This window comes from Tachypleus tridentatus, chromosome 1 (assembly GCF_004210375.1).
Source record: "Tachypleus tridentatus isolate NWPU-2018 chromosome 1, ASM421037v1, whole genome shotgun sequence".
Classification (NCBI taxonomy): Eukaryota; Metazoa; Arthropoda; class Merostomata; order Xiphosura; family Limulidae; genus Tachypleus; species Tachypleus tridentatus.
This window is the reverse complement of record NC_134825.1, coordinates 113,881,625-113,903,738: the sequence shown is the minus strand read 5'-3', so window position 1 is coordinate 113,903,738 and position 22,114 is coordinate 113,881,625. Positions and strand designations below refer to the sequence as shown.

The 22,114-nt window shown below is 35.4% G+C and overlaps 2 protein-coding genes across 2 annotated transcripts; one reads left to right on the top strand and one right to left on the bottom strand.

Annotated features, from left to right (window-relative positions):
- The first annotated feature begins 14,572 nt into the window (after positions 1 to 14,572).
- On the top strand, positions 14,573 to 16,440 carry LOC143258626 (adult-specific rigid cuticular protein 15.7-like). The gene is made up of 3 exons (XM_076517857.1): positions 14,573 to 14,730; positions 15,295 to 15,387; positions 15,805 to 16,440. The coding sequence occupies exons 1-3, from the start codon at positions 14,719 to 14,721 to the stop codon at positions 16,162 to 16,164; spliced, it is 465 nt and encodes a 154-aa protein (XP_076373972.1). The 5' UTR covers positions 14,573 to 14,718; the 3' UTR covers positions 16,165 to 16,440.
- Positions 16,441 to 20,019: 3,579 nt separating this feature from the next.
- On the bottom strand, positions 20,020 to 21,705 carry LOC143258623 (adult-specific rigid cuticular protein 15.7-like). The gene is made up of 3 exons (XM_076517847.1): positions 21,549 to 21,705; positions 21,070 to 21,168; positions 20,020 to 20,690 (listed from the first exon to the last, which is right to left on the bottom strand). The coding sequence occupies exons 1-3, from the start codon at positions 21,558 to 21,560 to the stop codon at positions 20,355 to 20,357; spliced, it is 447 nt and encodes a 148-aa protein (XP_076373962.1). The 5' UTR covers positions 21,561 to 21,705; the 3' UTR covers positions 20,020 to 20,354.
- Positions 21,706 to 22,114: the final 409 nt, after the last annotated feature.

Genomic DNA, 22,114 nt, shown 5'->3' with positions numbered 1-22,114 from the left:
CGACTCGTAATCTGAGGGTCGCGGGTTTGCATTCTCGTCGCACCAAACATGTTTGCCTTTTAGCCGTGGGGGCCTTGTAATGTGACGGCCAATCCCACTATTCGTTGGTAAAAGAGTAGCCCAAGAGTTGGCGGTGGGTGGTGATGACTAACTGTCTTCCCTCTAGTCTTACACTGTTAAATTAGGGACGGCTAGCGCAGATAGCCCTCGAGTAGCTTTGCGCGAAATTCAAAAACAAGCAAAACAAACAAATTGCACTGACAAACACCACACCAACATTATTTATAAAATACAATGCGACAACTGCCAAGACTTGTATATTGGAGAAACAAGTAGAAAAATGGAAACCAGATTCAAAGAACACAAAAAGTCACCTTCACACGTGTTCGAATACTGAAAGTCAAATAAACACAACATAACCATAGAAAACACTCAAATACTAAATAAAGAAACAAACATAAACAAACGCAAAATTAAAAAAGCCTTACTTATACAACAACTCAAGCCCGAAATAAACCAATACAAAGGAACACCTTTATACCTATATTAATAAATATAATCAATCATCTACAGATATATTTTTTCTCTACAAGTGGGTTTTCTCGTCATCACTGATTATAAGAATAACCTCTTCTCTACAAGGTAAAAACAGAGCACGGGAAACCATGACTTACCATGTTTGAATGTAATTATGTTCTCAGCAAACTAAACGTAGCTTAAAGCAAAATGTATACAATTTGAATTGTATATTTATGATAAAAACTACTAATATTATCTGCCACTGTCCCTAATTTTGAATTACTCATCAGAGGGAAGGCAGCCACTTTCACTAAGTTATTGACTTCCACTCTTCTAACACACCCTCAGCTTAAATATTTTGTGGTATCGAATGGAATCAACCACAGCTGGCTAGCTCCGACATTCATAGTTCCAACACAGGGGCGTGCCCAACACACAACTGATACCGATATGCTTGAATTTATTAAACACAATTCAACTACCTCAAAGTAAAGGTTTGGTATGGTTTGGACAACTTCTGTTTTCAAGCGTTCATGATGGTGCCAATAAAAGAAGCTTTCGGTGATTCAAAATAGTTTTAATGATTTAATATACATGATCCAGATTAAATGTGTTTTGAAAGTTTATTACACTAGCATCGCAAGGATATATGACACGTTTTGTAAACTAAAAAACAAGGAATCAATTTTAAAAGTTAGATTGTGATCGTTTTAGTTCGTTCTTAGTCTAACTTCAATATAGAGGGCGTATCAAAATTATTTATCACACACAACACGACATAAAAGGAAAGTGTGAATGAAACATGTCACAAGGTCACAGGTTAGTAGCACCGAAAAGCAATATGACATCCACGAAAATAAAACCAAAACCTATAGTTATCGTTAAGAGTATCTTCATTCAAAGTTTATCAAAGTTATCGTCATCAGATGGCAGGACAGTCACCTTAAAAAACAAACAAACACGACGTCCACGCTAAAATCAAAGCATGAAAGCAGAGACGCCAAAATTTTGCATTGCTGTTACCAACAACGTCACGTGGCTTGACAGACGCACCAAAAACAACACGGTGTACACGTAAAAAAGAATCAAGTGTATAATCCATACACCTGGTGTAATACTATGGTGTACGTTCTGTCCTATGCACCGTTTGGTTTGATTTTTTGAATATCGCGCAAAGCTATACGAGGGCTATCTACGCTAGCCGTCCTTAATTTAGCAGTGTAAGACTAGAGGAAAGGCAGCTAGTCATCACCACCCACTGCCAACTTTTGGGCTGCTATTTTACCAACGAATAGTGGGGTTGACTATCACTTTATAAAGCCCTCACGGCTGAAAGGGCGAACACGTTTGGTGTGACGGAGGTTCACACCCGCGACCCTTGAATTGTGAGTCGAGTGCCCTAACAATGTGGCCATGCCGGACATCCTATGTACGATATCGTACATAATTCTAACAGTGGACGTACGAAGTTCAAATTCGTGTTTCTTGAGCTGTTAACTACAGTTAGTTATAAACAAACAAAATTCCGCGACTATGAGATACATCGGTTTGATCTGATGCCCTTCTGTTTTGCTGTGTTTTTTATTTAGGGTTAAATGATTTCATTTCATTTCATTTTAGAATTTTCTACGCATAATGGTCACAAATATTATATTGATAGACAAGACAATGTCACACACCGCCAACTTTTGAGCTACTGTTGCCTCTCCCAATGGTAGGATTTTATCGTCATTTTTATGGCATATCCACAGTCCAAAAAGCGGAGCGCATTTTTCTGACAATGGGGCAGGAACCCGAAATCTTCGGATGCACAGTCCAGGATAATTTTTCTTACTTTAAATGTTATAAAACATGGGATCCTAACTTATTGTACCTTTTTGCCATGTTTATTCAATAGTAATTTCCAGAGACCTGGTATGGCTAGGTGGGTTAAGGCGTTCGACTCGTAATCTGAGGGTCGTGGGTTCGAATCCCCGTCGCTCCAAACATGCTCGCCCTTTAAGCCGTGGGAGCGTTATAATTTTACGGTCAATCCCACTATTCGTTGGTAAAAGAGTTAGCGGTGGGTGGTGATAAATAACTGCCTTTCCTCTAGTTTTACACTGCTAAATTAGGGACGGCTAGCACAGATAGCCCTCGAGAAGCTTTGCGCGAAATTCAAACCCAAACAAACAAGTAATTTCCAAGTAAAAATCAAGCTTAGAATTCAAACATTAACCGATTAATTTGTTATTTCCCGAACTAGTAAGTCTGAGAAATATTTTTACTTCTTAATTACCAAATGATAATTTTTATTACATAAAAACTAGTGGTTTTAAACGTCTAAAAGTCTACTTTCAATGTTCTTTAAATAACTCAAAGTTTTTGAGATGAGAATTTTTAACAAGCAATATAGTCAATCTGTTTCCACTCTCTTAAAGTAGATGGAGCCACATTACAGCTCAAGGAAAAGGCTTAAATATCTTTGAAAAACAAATATATTGGCATATAAAGAGCAAATAGAGGAAACATTATTGTGATTACATCAACTAAACGGTGTGGTTTCTTAACGGTAAACATATTGAACAATACGTCTAAATTTACTCAGTCAAACAATGACGGTATACAACAAAACAATTAAAAACTACTCAACGCATTATTAAAAGAAAATACAATTACGTTTAAACTTTAAAATATTTTGGATGCAAATCGATCAAGAACACCAAAATTCTACAGTTTACCTAAAGACCATAACAGCCCAATAACCTTACGCCCAATTATATCTTCGTATAACTCTTTAAATTACAACAGTAGTAAGCAGTTTAACTGGATTTTGGATTCAAAATAAACACCAAGTTAAGAACACTTCACACCTCGTAATACACATTGTTTAGTCGTTAACGTCATTATATGTCTTTCTTTGATGTCATTAACCTATTTTCTCAAAACTCTTTATCATGTGACTAAATAATTTTACTGCAGAAATTATGTCACAAGATCTCACTAATAAAATCGACATAAAACAGGAACACCTAATTAAACTGTTAAAACTTGTCACATTTATTTCAATATAAAAATTCGTACTTTGAATACAGATCACACAGAACATGTCATAGCCACTTCCTTATATAAGTCTACGTTTTGACTTAGATATCTATATAACGTTTTTTTTGCAGTTTTACTCGTCAAGATGAACAAAGAAAATTTCTGCAACACACAAACAACCTACCTACAAACATACAATTAACAGTTTAAAATGAAAACAACTACACGTTAACATCACAAACAACAAAGACTTAGTCTTCTAATAATGTGATCCACCAGAAGGTAGGCACTCTAAAAGTCTCCTAAATTTGTAATACACTATATGCACTACAGAAAATATTTATGAAGAACTTATACATTTAACTCAATCCTGTATTAATGTAGACAAGTTCTCTACTAAAGTAATTACATAAACAATTAACGAAATAATAAAAACCAGACAAGACACGTTTACTGAACACATAAACTAAAGAACTACAAACAAAGAAACTAATCACTTGAACTAACCCACTTCTAAAATATATTAACATTTCTTTACCAGAACTGTATAAATGACTTACATGAATATAACTAGATTGGTTTACACCCCTGTAATGAAAACTAAACATACGTTAAGAAAATTGTATAACGAACCAATCACATAAGAAAACATTCACAAAATACAATATAACAATTACCCAATATTTTACGTAGATGAAACAAGACGTAACTTGAATATTAGGTTAAAAGAACACCAAAAACCCTTCACAAATCCGTGAACGTATGAAAACACAAGAACCATAGGTTCTCTGATCCATATATCATTATTTCCTCTTTTTGATCTTATGCAAGTATTTCAGATAATATAGTTCATATTTTTTATGTATTCACTTTTATTTTAATTAAGTAATCTTTCAATTCACGTAAATATACGTCCATATACGTAAGTAACCATAAGAGTGTTGGGTGTTGATTTAAATGTTAATACATTCTTTGGCGTTAAAACTTACGTTCGCACCAGTAATCGAAACATTGAAGCTGTTTTTAAAAATATATTCTTGCTTACTGTAAAAGCTGTAACTTGTAATAAAACACAACTACTAGTTGAATATGCGGAAATCATATTAAAACTTAACATTACAATTTAGATTGTTTTATTATTTACTGAAGTGACTATTTCGGGTAATAAAACAAATATATATCGGATCCCCGGTATAATTTGTGATTGTTATTTAAGGTTTGTCCTATTTGGAATACTGGTAAAAAACTAACTAACTAAACATTATCTAACCCTAACCATCCCTAATTTTGAACTGATGGACTACATGGAAAGGTAACTTATAAACTGCACCCATGAAAATCCCTTGAGCTTCTATAAGAATTTAATTGCAACCTTAGAACACAATAATAATCCCAAAATGTGTAACACGATGTCGTTTTCCGGCCACACCTACTCTACTTCAGTATATGTATTTATGGCAAAAGTGCTAAGACTATCTAGCCTTGTCCCTAATTTTGAATTATTTACCAGAAAGAAAGCCACCAATAAACAACATCCTACCATACACCATCCGCCCTACGGGATTTTCTATATATCATATAACACATCTACGGCTCAAGGTGCAGGGAACATTTTGTGACGTCACGTGGAATCAATCAAGCCTAGATCGCAAGATCCGAAACCTAGAGCTCCACCATAGGCCTAACTCGTTCCTGCTTCAGATGTTCCAGCATTGAAGTGTTTTCTATTGGGTTGAGGAATAATTCGTGAGCGTTTTTTCAAGTTAAAAAAATATATTCATAAATGAAACGCTTTCGCAAATTATTTCATGTCATTTGGTAGATAATTTTTTGCTCTAATAGATGGTGTGTTTGATTTTCATATGTCTTTAATTTTTACTTTCATTTTCAGCTCATTAAATGGAATGTCAAGTGGACAAAATCGAGCATTTTCGACACCATCTACTTTTCGCATTTAATTTCTTGCAATTTCGTTTAAAACAATGCATACTATATACCTAGGTATTACATGAAATAAAGTATCATAATAAATGTTTTGGGTGTAATGTGTTCATGCATTGAAGTATCGTATAGTCTTGCATGTAATGCTTGAATGGAATTATTTAAAAACGCTCACGAATTATTCCTCAACCTAATAGTTACGATACTGACGCACACACGATACTTCCTCTTTCAATATAAAGTTTATCTGAAATATCCATAGCGAATGAAAACACTTAAATGTTTGTAGCACTGTATTTATTACGTCTTGGTGGCTACAGATGGACAAAAGTGATACAATGTTATCTAAGTGTTCTTCCTTTCTAGTTTTTGGTCTCTGTAGCCCTCACTTACGGAATTGTCAGTGAGTGATAAGTCCTCGTGAAACAAAACAATGACAAGTCACGAGTAAAACAGTCTTTACATGATTCGTATTTTTCAGCATCTCGTCACGCACTATCAAGACAATTTATTAGAGTTATTCTGTTCACCTCGTACTTTTTATGCGTTTGAGTGTGCGTGGCTATAAAACCTTAAGAGTTGGCACAACGGAGCCCTAAAATTTAAAACTGCTCACATTTAGGTATATTTAATGGGATATGCGCTTTGTATTTGGTGGGTTTAAGGCTTAGTCGCTGAAAACGTGTTTAAAGCAACTCTGAAACTCGAACAACTTGCTGTTCACACACATGAAAGTTCAAACAAAAGGATGTATCATGTTATCGTATATTATGAAAATCAACCACGTGCAAACATTGATGTTGTTGCCTTATTCACAGTTCCTGAACCATTTTGTTCTGTTATGTCTATCCCTACACGTTTTAAACTATCGTTAACTAATAACGTACAAAAATAAAAAACTCGTTTGTTTGTTTGTTTGGGAATTTCGCACAAAGCTACTGAGCGCTATCTGCGCTAGCTGTCACTTATTTAGCAATGCAAGACTAGAGAGAAGGCAGCTAATCATCACCACCCACCGCCAATTCTTGGGCTACTCTTTTACCAACAAATAGTGGAATTGAGCGTAACATTATAACGCCCCCACGACTGAAAAGTCGAGCATGTTTGGTGTGATGGGGATTGGAACCCGCGACCCTCGGATTACGAGTCGAGTGCCTCGTAATCATCTCTTTTTGTCAAGAAACAAAGAGGTGGTTAACCACCTGTCCATGCTGGGCCCTAGTACAAGTTAACTACTGAATATAAATACATCAGTTTTAAGCCTAATATACCTTAACTGCTGGATATAACTACACAAGTCTTCAAATGTTATTCCGTTTGCGTCTGATGCGGCCCGCATTTTGTACCATATTGATTAATTTCATGTTTTTGTCTTTAACAAAACTTAGAGTAAAGGATCGACTAGTTAAAAACTAAGGGAAATCACTAATTTCTACAATAAAACACAATTATTATTACTAATTGTAATAGTGATCGCATTCTTTTGTCGTTTTTTGTAAGTGGCTCATATGTTATTAGAAGCCTTATAGCCAGCAAGTCATAGACTCACAGATAAGTTGGCGCATAAAGTTTTAAATAGTGTTTCAAAAATTGATGTCATCCACGGCCTATCAACAGTTCAGTAGTTAATGACATAAACTTAACAGATTAATTACATAGCTCTAACCACACAAAAGAGATACTTTTATTTATCTCAAATTAGTTATAGGTTATTTAAAATGATATCAATAACACATACATATAGAACTGAAAGTTTGGTTGCAGTATTTGTAACGTATTTTCTTCAGGATTTCTCTCTTTACTCGAATATCAATAATGATATAATCTTGTTAAAATTCTATGAAATAAATCATTATTTTTCATCAACACTCTACGTTTTCTGCTAATTACAGGCAGTATTTTATACTATTAAAATATAGATATTTTATGCTATTAAAATATCTATTAAAATAACTCTTCTTTTGTATGCGGTGGCTCGGCATGGCCAGGTGGTTAGGGCGCTCTTCTTACCAAACATGCTTACCCTTTCAGCCGTGTAGACGTTATTATGTGTCAGTCAATCCCACTATTTGTTTGTAAAATAGTAGTCCGAGAGTTGGCGGTGCGTAGTGATAACTAGCTGCCTTCCCTCTCTCTTTCACTGCTAAATTAGGGACCGCTAGCGTAGATAACGCTCCTGCAGATTTGCGAGAAATTCAAAAACACACGTATCTTCTGTGCGACACCTAGAGGAAGGAAGATTTCCTTCATGTCGTCATACATTTTTTTTAAAGTTTGTCTCAACAGACAGTACACGCATGTAGTAACACAATTACAACCTTGGCGTTTTCCAAGTTTCTCTGTTTAAATAAAGAGGCAGCTTGTCGAAGACAAGAATTCATAACCTGGTCCTTTAATATATTACTAACGATTTCATGAAAAGTAAGGAGTGGGTTTCCTTTTTACTGGAAGGTACATGTGAAAAGACAGTCTTTGGAGGTCCCTTAAGGTCCGGAAACTATTACTGCTTACTAATGTATGAACAACTGATGGTACTGGCACATATCATATGTTGATAATAGTAATTATTTTAATAATCAAAATAAATTTGGAAAATGATTTAGTTAATAATTTAGCTAAAGTATAATATTCGGTTAAATTTGAGTTGGTTGTTTTATTCCAAGTTTAACTCTATGCTATCTCTAACTAAATATGCTTGTGAAATTAATAAGCTATTACTTGCAGTTTAGGCCCGGCATGGCCAGATGGTTAAGACACTCGACTCGTTATCTGAGGGTCGCGGGTTCGAATTCCCATCACACCAAACATGCTTGCCCTTTCAACCCTGGAGGCGTTATAATGTGACGGTCAATCCCACTATTCTTTGGTAAAAAAGTAGCCCAAGAGTTGACGGTGGGTGATGATGACTAGCTGCCTTCCTTCTAGCCTTACATTGCTAAATTAGGAACGGCTAGCGCAGATAGCCCTCGAGTAGCTTTGCGCGAAATTTCAAACAAACTAAATTCGTAGTTTAATATAAAAATACTCTCGATCTCTTGATTAACCTTGATGGGAAGGCCCTCAGGTGGCAGAAAGAGAGAACAATACAGTTATAGCTGCAAAGGTTAACAGGGATGTGATTCAAAATCCTACCGGTGGAGCTTTGAAAACTGAAACATAGAGATACAAGACAAGAGATAGCGTGTGAGCCATGAGACAACATTTGAAAAAAACAATTTAGAAAGAAGGCAACATTTTAAACAGATAATAACAATTTAGAAAGAGAACAACATTTATAGCAGGAGACAATGCTTGACTTTTAATTTTCATTCCTGACGGACCACGACTTCTTCGACAGTTGAAGAAATCCATTAATCTCTGGTGTTTAACCAGAGCACGCCATGCAACCACAACAGTAAATGGTAAACCAACATGAAACATGATCTCAGAGCTAGTCGTGTGACCATATGTCCACGGCAGAGGACAAGTGTGACACAAATAATAATAACTTATGATCAAAGCAGACTACCAAGGACAAAATACCATTACATCTTTTCATACTATTATTGCCCAACAGGAGGTAACGGTGTTAGTATTACTAAAACTCGACAGCGTTAACACTTACATTAAAGTGTTGTTATTTGCAGTGTTGTGGTGTTTTAATGTTTACAGTGTTAAATGATCCGAAATACATCAATGCCATGAAATGATAATTAATACTAACTTTGCACAGAAATTAGACAAATGTTTATAATACTACAACTTGAGGACTTAATACCATCCGAAAACACATACTGTAATTTATCACTCACAATCAAAGACACATTATACTGTGTGCAATAGTACTCCATTTAAATAATAACAAATGCTTTTATGCATAGAATGCTGTATAGTTAACACTGAAGTTAGAGCAAGCTTTCTGCATAGGGTGATTTTATGCTTGATTGTCCTGCCATCTGTTGGAATTAAAAAGAACGAATTAATTAAAACATTTTCTGCCAATCAGTATTGTTGTTTCCATTTCATAAACTTATTAACATTTTTATTATACTGACTTTGTTTGTTTTTTACGTAAACGTCTGCACATTTTAAACAAATATCTATTCCCATAGACCAAAGCAATGGATCACTTTGACCCTCAGTGGCTCAGCGTTATGTCTGAAGGCTCATAACGCTGCTACCCGAGGTTTCAGTATCCATGACGAGCACAGCACATACAACTCATTAAGTAGCTTTGCGCTAAACTACAAATAAACAAAAACATAAGGAACCACATTTTTCTACAACTTTCCTTCGCAGCGCTGTGGTAGATTTCCGAATGTCAGAGTTGCTGATCCAGGTTCGAGCCTATACAATATAACCGAATATATATCCACACTTTTTAACTGCACGTGTGTTGTAAGAATTGGAAATTCCGATCTACCTTTTGCGCAAAGGTTCGGGTATAGTCCTGATCAAGACAATGATTCCAAAGGTTCGGGCATAGTCCTGATCGATTCGTAAATGATGACAAAGAAAGAGTAAGATAAAAATAACAAAACTTTTCGAGTTATATTCGAGTTATAATTATATTATATAACTGACCTTCAGTGTAGCATTGAACCTTGACTTACGTTTTATCAAAAGTCAATCCTTTGGTTCATTTGAAAAAAACTTTCTACAATAATTTCAACTTCAAGATACTCAAAATCCACCACTAAAACTAACAACATTTCACAAATTGGTTCTATTTTCACCTTCTAGGCTTAACATCGGCCCTGAGATTTATTAATATTGGTCCCTTTAAAATTCTGGTGAAATATAATAGTAACATCAACAAGATACTTTACATCTGAAACACCATGTGAAAATTTAAGCCAGAATTCTTTCTTATAAAATAATAGGTCAAACCCCTAAACTGTCTCTTTTGTTTTGATATATATTGATCGTAACTTTAAAAATAATTCAAATATTCACTTCTTTTGTATTACAATATCAGTCAATTTAAAATCATGTTTTCAAATACTATAAGGCCCAGCATGGCCAGTTGGTTAAGGCACTCGACTCGTAATCCGAGGGTCGCGGGTTCGAATCCCCGTCACACCAAATATCCTTGTCTTTTCAGCTGTTAGGGCGTTATAATGTGACAGCCAATTCAACTATTTATTGATAAAATAGTAGCCCAAGAGTTGGCGGTGGGTAGGGATGGCTAGCGCAGATAGCCCTCGACTAGCTTCGCGCGAAATTCAAAACAAACCTTCAAATACTATAAACATGTTTTAAAAGTTTATTTTAATGTCACAAAAAACAGACTTTTTTCCACACTCTCGTGTGCGTTTAGGTTGGTTTAATTTTTTTCCACGTCGTCGCTTTTATGAAATAGCTACTTTATTTTGCTCAAATTCCTGGCTTTTGTTTCTCTAGCGCTTTTAACCACACCTCGCTGTCGCCTAGTGTGAACTAAGCCAAGGTCTTAAATGGCAGTATCGTACCAGCTAATGCTATCCATGCAAATGCCCAGGTGGCGAGTGGTAAAAATTAGGTTTTTGCTCCCTGGTGTGAGAAACAATAGTCACTAAACCCAGGGACCAATCCAAAATATATCAGTTTTATCAGCTCGGAAATATCAATCTATTCTAAATGTGATTCGAAGGTGTTTTAATATTTATTTTATTAATAAATTCTGTCCTTGAAAGCAAAATAATTTTAAGAAAGTGCACCTAGCGGAGACTACATGTACCATCCGAATCTACTAGTGAGCCATAAAAAGTTCTGGTCCTTTTTTGATGAATACATTCAAAGAATCTTTAATCAGTGATAACACCAGTTGATTAATAGTGAACTATCTTCCACATCGACTGGTGATATTCATGAGATAAGCCCTCCAACACAACTTGGAACAGGTTTAAGAAACGTGCGAAACGTAAGGAATGTTTGTGACTTGAGGTTTTATTTTCTAGTGCCACCTTGTATAAGTTTTCAGGCTTGAAATTAAAGAAAAAAAAAACCTTTATTAAATTACTCTGCACATTGTTTGAACCTATGTGTACATTATAAATCATGGGTGGCGGAAGCACATTGATTTTGAGGGATAAAATCCTTGAGGGGGAACATTTCGGATTTTTAAATATAAATCGAACCAGTAAGTAACACCAGCAACTACAACCCGCCTTAAATTTTAGACGCTTCCGAATTTAATACATATTTTATGTGTGTGTTTTTTTTGTTATAGTAAAGCTACATTGGGCTATCTGCTGAGCCCACCGAGGGGAATCGAACCCTTGATTTTAACGTTGTAAATCCGTAGACTTACCGCTGCACTAGCAGGGGCATATTTCATATTATAGATTTTATTTTTTAGAGAAACACTTTACTACGTTCCAAAAAATAATAATAATTGGGAGTCACATACCCTAGTGTTTACAGATAAGAGAAACTGTCAAAAAAATTCAACCATTTCTTTAGAATATCTGAAGAGTTGGCGGTTGGTGATGTTGATTTGCTCTTTTACTCTGGTCTAACACTTCGAAATGAAAAACGGTTAACGCAGAAAGCCTTAGCTTCCACCCCAGTGACAAAGCGAGGTTTGATACCTGTGATGGACAAAGCACAGATATCCCATTTGTTATCCTTAGGCTTAACTTCAAATAAGCAAAGATAGCCTTAAGTAACTTTGTGTGAAAATTCAACAAACATAAAAAAGTGAATGCGTGTTGTTGTTGTTTTCTATCATTATGAAACAAATATGTGATAATTCTGTTGCGGGGAGTCCCGGCATGGCCAAGCGTGTTAAGGCGTACGACTCGTAATCCGAGGGTCGCCGGTTCGCATGCCCGTCGCGCCAAACATGCTCGCCCTTTCAGCCGTGGGGGCGTTATAATGTTACAGGCAATCCCACTATTCGTTGGTAAAAAAGTAGCCCAAGAGTTGGCGGTGATGACTATCTTCCTTCCCTCTAATCTTACACTGCTAAATTAGGGACGGCTAGCACAGATAGCCCTCGAGTAGTTTTGTGCGAATTTCAAAAACAAATCTTTTGCGGGGTGTATTTCGTGTGCAAACTTTGCTTCGTTGATATATTTTGTTTTTGTATGTAAAGCCAAGTTTGTACCTCTAAGGTATAGTTTAGGACTTATAACTTTTAGGCTTAATTTACTTTCATTTAAAGTTTTTATTTTAGAAATTACTTTTGCTAAGCTAATTTATGCAGTTTTTAACATTTAATTTTGACTTGGGGGTCCTTTGTTAGAATGATTTGATTTAGAACAAATTCTGAGAAGTTGTTTGGTTGTATCAAAGGCCCGAAATGGTCACTTGGTTAGTGCGCTTGACTCGCAATCTGTGGGTCGCCGGTTCGAATCCCCGTCACACCAAAATGCTCACACTTTCAGCCATGAAAGACGTTATAATGTTCGATCAATTCCACTGTTTGTTAGTATTAGAGTACCCCAAGAGTTGATGATAAGTGGTGATAAACTAGCTGTCTTCCCTCTAGTCTTTCACTGCTAAGTTAGAGATAGCGTAGATAGCTCTCGTGTATCTTTGCGAGAAATTCAAAAAGCAAAGTAAACATTATCAAAGCTAAAATTGGGTTTTATGTTCATTTTGCTTTAGAGACATCTATGAGTTTACGGTCTTGCAACACCAAAATTTGGGTTTTAATTCTCTGCAGTATACACAGCAGATAACCCAATGTGTGTGTTTTCTTATAGCAAAGCCACATCGGGCTATCTGTTGAGCCCACCTAGGGGAATCGAACCTCTGATTTTACAGTTGTAAATCCAAAAACTTACCACTGTACCTGAGGGGGTTATAGCCCAATGTGGCTTTGTTTTTAAACAAACACTTTATTCTAAACTTACTTGGATTTTTAATTTTACTTTTAAGCTTGAATTTCAAGGAAAGTAGAACTTATTAAACGTTTTGCCACACTAATCTAGCAAGCTCCAGCCATACGCAACTAAATATATGCTCTTGACCCGTTCTGGTGATTTACTGTATTTTTGTAGTCATGAAAACATTTGTGTCGAGTCTTTCCCCCAGACGACGTCGATTGTAAATTTGAGAGATCTTTATAATTAGTGGTCCGGTATTTTCCAAACTATTAATTAGGGGGTTGAATACGGTATACGGGAAAACCGAGCCAGTCGCCTTGTGTTCTCTGAAAACCTCCAGTTAGCGGGCCTAACTCATTGCTCTGCAGAAAAACAGTTTTACCGGTACGACACGGTAATATACGCAGACACAGCTATGAAGATATTTTGCACACGTAATATCCCAGAATGGTTTTCTTTAATTGTCGTCTGTATTTGTCACTTAGGCCTACTGGTAATTACGTAATACAGCTAAGAGAGTGGAGGATCAAATAATGACCCTAGTATTCTAAATAGTCTAAAAAATCTGCAGTCTTTTGATTTTTGCAAGACAGACGTTGACTTACATATAAATCAATTAAACTGTTTATGTAGAAATAAAGGTCCTCACACTCGTACACAGACTTTGTCTTTGAACTTCTCTGTCAGTTAAGTTTAACATTTGACTTTAGCAGCCTAGAAATTCGTGAGTCAATCGATTCCAAACTTTAAAATGGGTGACACTGTCTTTTTAGGGAACTTTATTCAAAATATTCTGTATACTTACGAGTCTGTAGTTTTAATTTGAAGATATTCAGCTTATATATCACATCTTATCAGGTTACATTACCTTACGATCACGGAAGACTTCTTTTATGATACGTAAACTAGGTTACTTACTAGAAGCGCTCTATAGCTGTAGTTTGGATATTAGATTGGCCCTTACATGAAAAATGATTACTCCACCCACAGCATCGGTACCAACTCCACAGATTTTGTTTTTGTGTCACCATATCGACCTCTGTGAAAACCATAAAACCGTTAGGCTTTCTAGCTCGTGAGCCCACTATACGAAGTAAAAAGAAAACCGTGTGATTATTGTCTGCCCTGAAATCCGTGGAATGTGATCCTTAACAAGTATTGTTATTGTCTTTACAGAAATCCAAAGAATGTCAACTTTATCCATATGAATATTGAGTAAAAAATAGCCTTGTTTTTTTTTTTCTGGGCACCTCGCATGCTCAACATGGGCTGGATGGAATGTTGACCTTGTGTTTATTTCGGTGGTTCCCTACACTGAATTAAAAAACTTAGCGCCGCCTTTACGGGGTCATAGTGACGTCATAGTGAACTATAAAAGTGAACGAAAACCAAGAGAGATCAACATTTGGTCCAAATTGATCACAAAGTGAACCGCAGAACAATGATTGCTAAGGTAACTCTTACCTCCAAAAATATGTCTACTTTCAAATGTTTTGAATAATTATCTTATTATTAGTAATAATTTCATTATACTGAAGACTTAGTCTTTACTTGAAAATTGTTTTCAAAGATTATTATATCTGTGATCGTTTTTAACCGAAATTATTAACTTGTTTTTACATCTTTAGTTACCGGTGGGGTCCACCAAGTGAATGATTATATTGGGATCTCAGTAAGAATTAGATATTCATTGCAATATTGACGAAACTTGTTTTGTACTGCTTCTTAAAGACTCTCCAACTAAAACCATGGATCCACAACTAATTAGTGTACAAATAATTAGAAAACCTGTTAAAAAACAAACAAAAACAATGAAATTATGGCTTTCATGTGCAATTCTATGAATATATATATTAAAATATATCACATCCTTCGATAAAGCAAAATAGTTAACACGACTTTCTTTCAGGAAATTTTTGTCTTTAATCCGTAAGATATTTAAGAAAGTGTAATTCAGTGTTTACATGGTTTCAATCTACTAAAAAAATTTCTTAATTATTACCAATTCTATTGTCAGATTGCTGTTCTCTGCGCCCTAGTGGCCGTCGCTCATGGTGGACTGTACCACGGTTTGGCAGGTGGCTCTAGTGTCAGTTCTCGCAGACAGGACGTGAGTTTTAGTTTTTGTTTTACTTTTTTGTACGTTATTAAAAAAGCACTCATTCAGATAATAATATCATCAGTTCTGCTACCTTTTAAATTGATATCTCATAACATATAAATTATTTGTGAATACGTTTTACAGCGATCATGAAAACTGAGACACGTAAAAATCTCGGAATATTGTTGTCACAGAAATTAATCATTTAGTCTACCAAAACTTACGAATAATCTCGTGCAAAAATATTGTCAACGGTTATCCAATTACAACTTAAGGAAGAAATTATTAAAAATTATTATTATATGTTTAACTATTATTCCCAGTGATGTTGCTACTTCTAGAGTTAATAATGTTTGTATAAGTTTGGGTTTCAAGAAGATGATTAAGTTCTATAGTAAACCATATTTGCATCTGTATTTTTGTCAGGATTTTGGAAACTACGCCTTTAACTACGACATTGTAAACAGTTTGGGAGCCACCAACGGCCGCTGGGAAGCCGGAGACGGCTATGGTAACAAACGCGGAGCTTACAGTCTGACTGACATCGATGGCCGAGCCCGTAGAGTCGAGTACGTCGCTGATGGTGCCGGTTTCCGTGCCGTTGTCAAGACCAATGAACCAGGCACCGCCGCCAGTGCACCTGCTGCTGCCGTAGTGGCTTCTAGCCAACCAGGAGTCGTTGCTCACGGACCTGCTGTCGTGAAGTCTCACTTTGCTGCTGGTGCCTATGGCGTCCCAGCTTATGCTGGTGGATTTTACGGTGCCGGATTGTTCAAATATCATTAAACGTTATATTGTTTTGTTTTCTTTAATTAAACGCTCACGGTAATCGTTTGGTCAAATCGTATTCCGTCTTAACAACATACTAATGTTCGAATTCTTTAACAGCCTTGCTTATCTTTCTTCTCACTTTCACCAGATGGTTTCTCATTCTAGTTAAATATTTTTCCTAGGCCTTTTTTTAATTATTATTGAAAGCTTGAAGTTTTAGCTGTCTCTAAAACTGCGGGTTTGTGTTTTTGTACAGTTTGTATTTATGTAATAAAGTTTATATAAATATCGTATGAGTGTGGCCTTTGGATTGAAAAACGAGTTCGGGCTTGCACCATTTTCGAACAAATTACAGAATATCAGAGCAAAACTTAAGTTATGTAATTACTATCTTTCGTTTCAAGAATGACCCCCAAACGTGTAAAGAGGCGGGTTCACTTACACGTTTGAAAATACTGTTTTTATCCACGCTGTTAAGTAAGAAAACGACAATTCAAAGGAAAATTAATAAACCTTATAAACTGAGATTTTCCAAAACCAGACCAAATTTGGAAGGACCAAGTTAAGTAACGTGTGAGACAGAATGGAATGATGCTATAAATATGCAAATAAAACTACCAAGACAACTCGAAATTGTTTTCGTAACACTTTTCGAGTTTATTTATAGTTAGGGTTAACTTTATAAAATATATTCCGGCGTAACTTTCTACAACGCTACCTACATTCCAGTCTCCGTTCCATATGAGAAACAAATTTATTAACGTCCAATATTAAAATACATTTGGAAAGTACGGTCAATGTCTCCCTTGAAAAATTAGACAATGAAATACTTTGTAGTAAAATGATTGCTTAAAAGGTGTGATAATTTTTAAACCAGTAGTTTGATATGTAATAAATAACTTATTAATTAATTAATAAGTATTAGTGAGTTAGGCTTTTAGCTCAATTGTTAAAACACTCTTCTGACGTATAACAGATCCCGGATTAAATTTCAAGACGAAGAAGGCATATATTTTAAAATAAAATGTTAGAAAAGTTCGGCTCAAATTAAGTACCGAAGAGTTACTTTCAAAGTTTAAAGATCACATTTTTTTTGTGCACTTTTGTAAGAGATAAAGCTTATTATTGCTTTATAGTTTCCAATGTTATGTTCAACATATTATCGTGAGGCCCATACAAGATGTCGCTTCTCGTGCTAATGCGTGGGACTGGCGCTTATTGTGACTTTTAAGTTTTCGAATAAAAAGGCATTTACATTTAAATATACGCGAAAACAAAAACCAAAACCAACGCGTTTTAGACTTAATGTCCCGTCCGAACTTTGGAATAATCGTGAATTTTGAAATAGATAAACAGCATGCGAAACAAGCAATTAATTTTCCAAACATTAAGTGTTAGGTATCTGAATAATGCTTAGCCTTTTCTAACTATGAACTCTGTGGTTTGAGATTCACAAACTATTATCGAAAAAAAAAAAATGTTTGATTTCGCGCAAAACTACTTGAGGGATACCTGTGCTAGCCGTTCCTAATTTAGAAGTGATAGACAGTAAATAAAACAGCCAGTCAAAAAGCCCACATTCAAGTCTCGGGCTGATTTAATCGGAATAGTGAAATTTTACCATCACTCTTTATAACGTACACCATACTTTGGAGTTATCGGTGTACTATAAGAATAGGTGTCAAATCCAGTTGTTCTATCCAACAGTAGTAACCTAAGAGTTGACGATGGGTGTTGTTGGCCACTTGCATTTTCTTCAGTTTATTAGTTCAGTATTAGGGACGGCTAGTGTAGATGACTTTGGAAATGCTTAAAGGGAAAATGTAATATAATAACAATTCTATTGTCGTTGATAATGGATATGACAAATACAGTATGGTATAAATACTGTTATCATACACTATTATAATTCTTGAAAATCGCTGAGAGACTAGATTAGGAATAGACGTTTAAAAATGTATTAGGCCTAATTCTAATGTTTAATAACAAATGTATTTCAGCCATGTTGTCTCGCTAATATATTAGCTTTGACGTTGGAAGAAAGTTTTAACACTCTATAAAATGGATATTAATTTGATTGCTGTTATGTTAAAACATGACATTTTGAAAGCACAAATTTAACCAGCGCTTCTTTACGTATTTAAGTGAAAAAACAGTTTTAACCTCAGTCCTTGCAGCACATTAACCATACAACGTTGAAAGTAAAATAGTCGAATATTATGAGCATATACAGGGACTTAGCTTTGTCCACTTAACTAGTAAAAAATAAAAGTTAAATATACGTTTTCGTGGATTGACTAAAACTAAGAAAAAGAGTGTTTTTTTTCTCTAAGAATTTGGTACGGAAAGTGAATAGGGTACACTGATGTGATGTTTATCACTAGTTGACTTATCAAGTGGAATGTAAGTTGTTTCATACTAAACGTGTTTTCGAATTTAAAAAAATGTATTTTAAATTAGTTTAATACGTATTTATTTGTTTAATATTTTACTTTGTTTGCGACTCTGTGGTGGTGTTTTGAAGGAGTTGCACAGCGCTCTTGTTATAAACAGATAATTAGACAGACGTCAAAAGCACCCACCGCCAACTTTTGTGGTACTTATGTACAACTAAAGAGTGTAGATTTGACCGTTACTTCTGTAAATATCATGGTCCAAAAAGAGGATCATGTTTTAGGTGGTGCGGGACTCCAAACTAGATTTCTCAGGTTCACAATTTGGTGTGCTGACAACCAGGTTACATACGGCTCAATATAACTACATAATCCTGCATGTGTTTCCAAAAGTAACGAACCAATACAGTGCAGGTGTTGAGAACTGACAGTGAACAAATAAATCATTCAAACTGGTGTCAGTCCGTATTGGTCCAGCATAGCCAAGTGGTTAAGGCACTTGACTCGGAATTTGAAGGTGGCGGGTACAAAATCCCATCACACCAAATGCGCTCGTCCTTTCAGCCGTGGGGGTGTTATCGTATGACGGTCACTTCCACAACTATTATTTTGTAAAAGAGTAGCTCAAGAGTTGGCAGTAGGTGGTTATGACTAGCTGCCTTCCCTCCAGTCTTACATTGCTAAATTAGGTACGGCTAGCACAGATAGCCCTTGTGTCGCTTTGCGCGAAATTCAAAACAAACCAATAAAGATTAATAAATTCAGACTGAAACGTCAACTGAAAGTCCGTGAAACATCATTTCTTGACACATAATTCTGATTATTGTACTATTCACATTATCTACCTAGCAAGTGATTAAAATCGTAGAAATCAAAACATTATACTTCGCCAGTCTTAAAATTCATATATCAGAATATTTTATTTCAGTATTGACAGCTTGATCATTTATCTCTTGCAGACGTTTCAATTTTTCCTTATATTTTTGGGTCACTTCAGGCGTGACGGATTTTGTAATAATGAAAAAAATAATAAAATTTATTTTTAAATAATAGAATTAATTTTTAAATAATAATTTAAACAATAACAATAATTTTCTAAAATGACCACATTTTTAAGTTTTAGTCGGATTCTAAACTTACGATACAGACCAAAACTCATGGTTCAACTAATTACTTCTAAACATATTGCTCTATAAAAATCTATTCGTGGTAAAAGAGTAGCCCAAGAGTTGGCGGTGGGTGGTGATGACTAGCTGCCTTCCCTCTAGTCTTACACTGCTAAATTAGGGACGGCTAGCACAGATAGCCCTCGAGTAGCTTTGTGCGAAATTCCCAAACAAACAAACTATAAAAATCATTCAAAAACTGTCACCATACCCATGTTTTTATGTTATTTTTCACAGTCGTCGATTTTTGATGTGAAAGATGTTGTGTTTTTTTCAGGAGTTTTAAAGAACAAGATTACGACAATAAAACATGTAACAAACCATGTATTTATTTCGATACACTAATCTACATACCAAGATAAATCAGCATTTATAATCGAGTACGCGGGTTTACCAGCTGTTTATTTTACGTAGAGGGCAGCACAAAGTTCAATAAACTGAACAATAAATAATTTCTTTGGTGTCTGCACCAAACGTAGCAAACAGTAAACATGTTAGCTATTTTTTTAAAAAAAAACGGAAAGCAAATGACGTCGTTAGATGTGTAACAGTATCAAAAAAAGTTAAACACTTTGTTGGCGAGAAGTTAGTCGTTCCCATAGAAACAAACAAGTAGTTAAGATGTTAATTTCGAACTGAATATGAATTAGTGATATTTGAAAGCAGGCACGCCGTAGCCGTAGGCGGGGGCTGCTACAACGGTTTTTACGACGGCAGGTCCGTGAGCAACGACTCCTGGTTGGCTAGAAGCCACTACGGCAGCAGCAGGTGCACTGGCGGCGGTGCCTGGTTCATTGGTCTTGACAACGGCACGGAAACCGGCACCATCAGCGACGTACTCGACTCTACGGGCACGGCCATCGATGTCGTTCAGACTGTAGGCTCCGCGTTTGTTACCATAGCCGTCTCCGGCTTCCCAGCGGCCGTTGGTGGCTCCCAACGGATCAACAATGTCGTAGTTGAAGGCGTAGTTTCCGAAATCCTAATTACAAAGAATCAATAGAATTTGAACAGATTTCTCAAGTTTAAAACATAATATATATGTATATAAACATACTATAGTTTTCATTACGTTGGGAAATTCATATTAGGCAAAGTAATTCATAATTTACAGTGCATATTTTCTGTTTTATGATCTTTTAAATTAAAAAAAATAACTACGAAACGAATAAAAATAAAGGTAATAAATACTAAAAGTAATTCATGTGATAAATCAATTAAAAATAATAAATAAATAAAAATGGCGTATAATGTGACCGCACTTCCATCTGTCGGCTTAATAATCAGTATTTTAATTTTATAATAATATTCAGAGAAATTCAGCTTGATATTTACATGTTGTTTTTTGAATCATTACTTACATCCTGTCTCTGTAAAATGATGCTAGAACCACCAGCCAAACCATGTGCGGGGATCAGTCCCCCATAGGCTACGGCCACCAGAACGCAGAGAACGAATATCTGATACAAAAATAATTGATCGTTGAAAAAAATTAAAATGCGATGTTTTCCTTTAAAAATTAAACAACAGTATAAAATATTACTTTTCACGTAGTTTTGTGACAGAAGTGTTTTAAAGATGGGAAGCGAGATAATATATATAATGTTTAAAAACTGATTCATTATTCCTTTTTATGTTTAAGATACCCAACACTCAACAGCTACGAGATAAAACTGTTTCGACTTTAGAACGTCATTTTAGCACAATTTCGTGATCATACTTAAAACTTAAATTGTCTTCGATGATAAAGCTAATATAAACGTAACATTGCTAGTGTTATGTAGTTAGCAGGGATCGAACTTAGTTTCTCTAGGAGGTGTGTAATATACTAGCTTCTTACCTTAGCGAGCATGGTATTGCTGTGGTACTTTGTGGACAACTCAGAGAAACAGTTGATCTATCACAGCGTCCGTCCACTTTTATAGTGCACTACGACGTCACAATAACAGAGTAAAGCCACATTTCGAACCGCTCATTATTATAAACTACTATTTCTTTGTAGAACAGCGATGTACAAGGTTAGGTGTAGGCTTCGAAGAAACTATTTCTTTACATAGTTCTGGAACAGGTTTATTAGTCACAACTGTTGAACCAACGAAGTCTTGCTGGTCATGAAGTAAACCGTTGGTTCAGAAATGTTTAAATCAATCAAGTTATAACAAATAACAAAATATCCTTCAAAGTTTGACGCGAGAGACTGGTCACAATATCTCAATGCTATAGTACGCTTTCGTCATTTTCAAAACGTATAACTTATTTGTTTGTTCAGAGTTTCGATTTTGTCTTTCGGGAAGACATAATCACTTTTCTAGGATTAAAATTATTATTTGTTCTTTTCGAATTCATAAAATTCAACAAAAAATGATTTTATTCTGATGTGACATCAGACAGAACGATAGATACTTA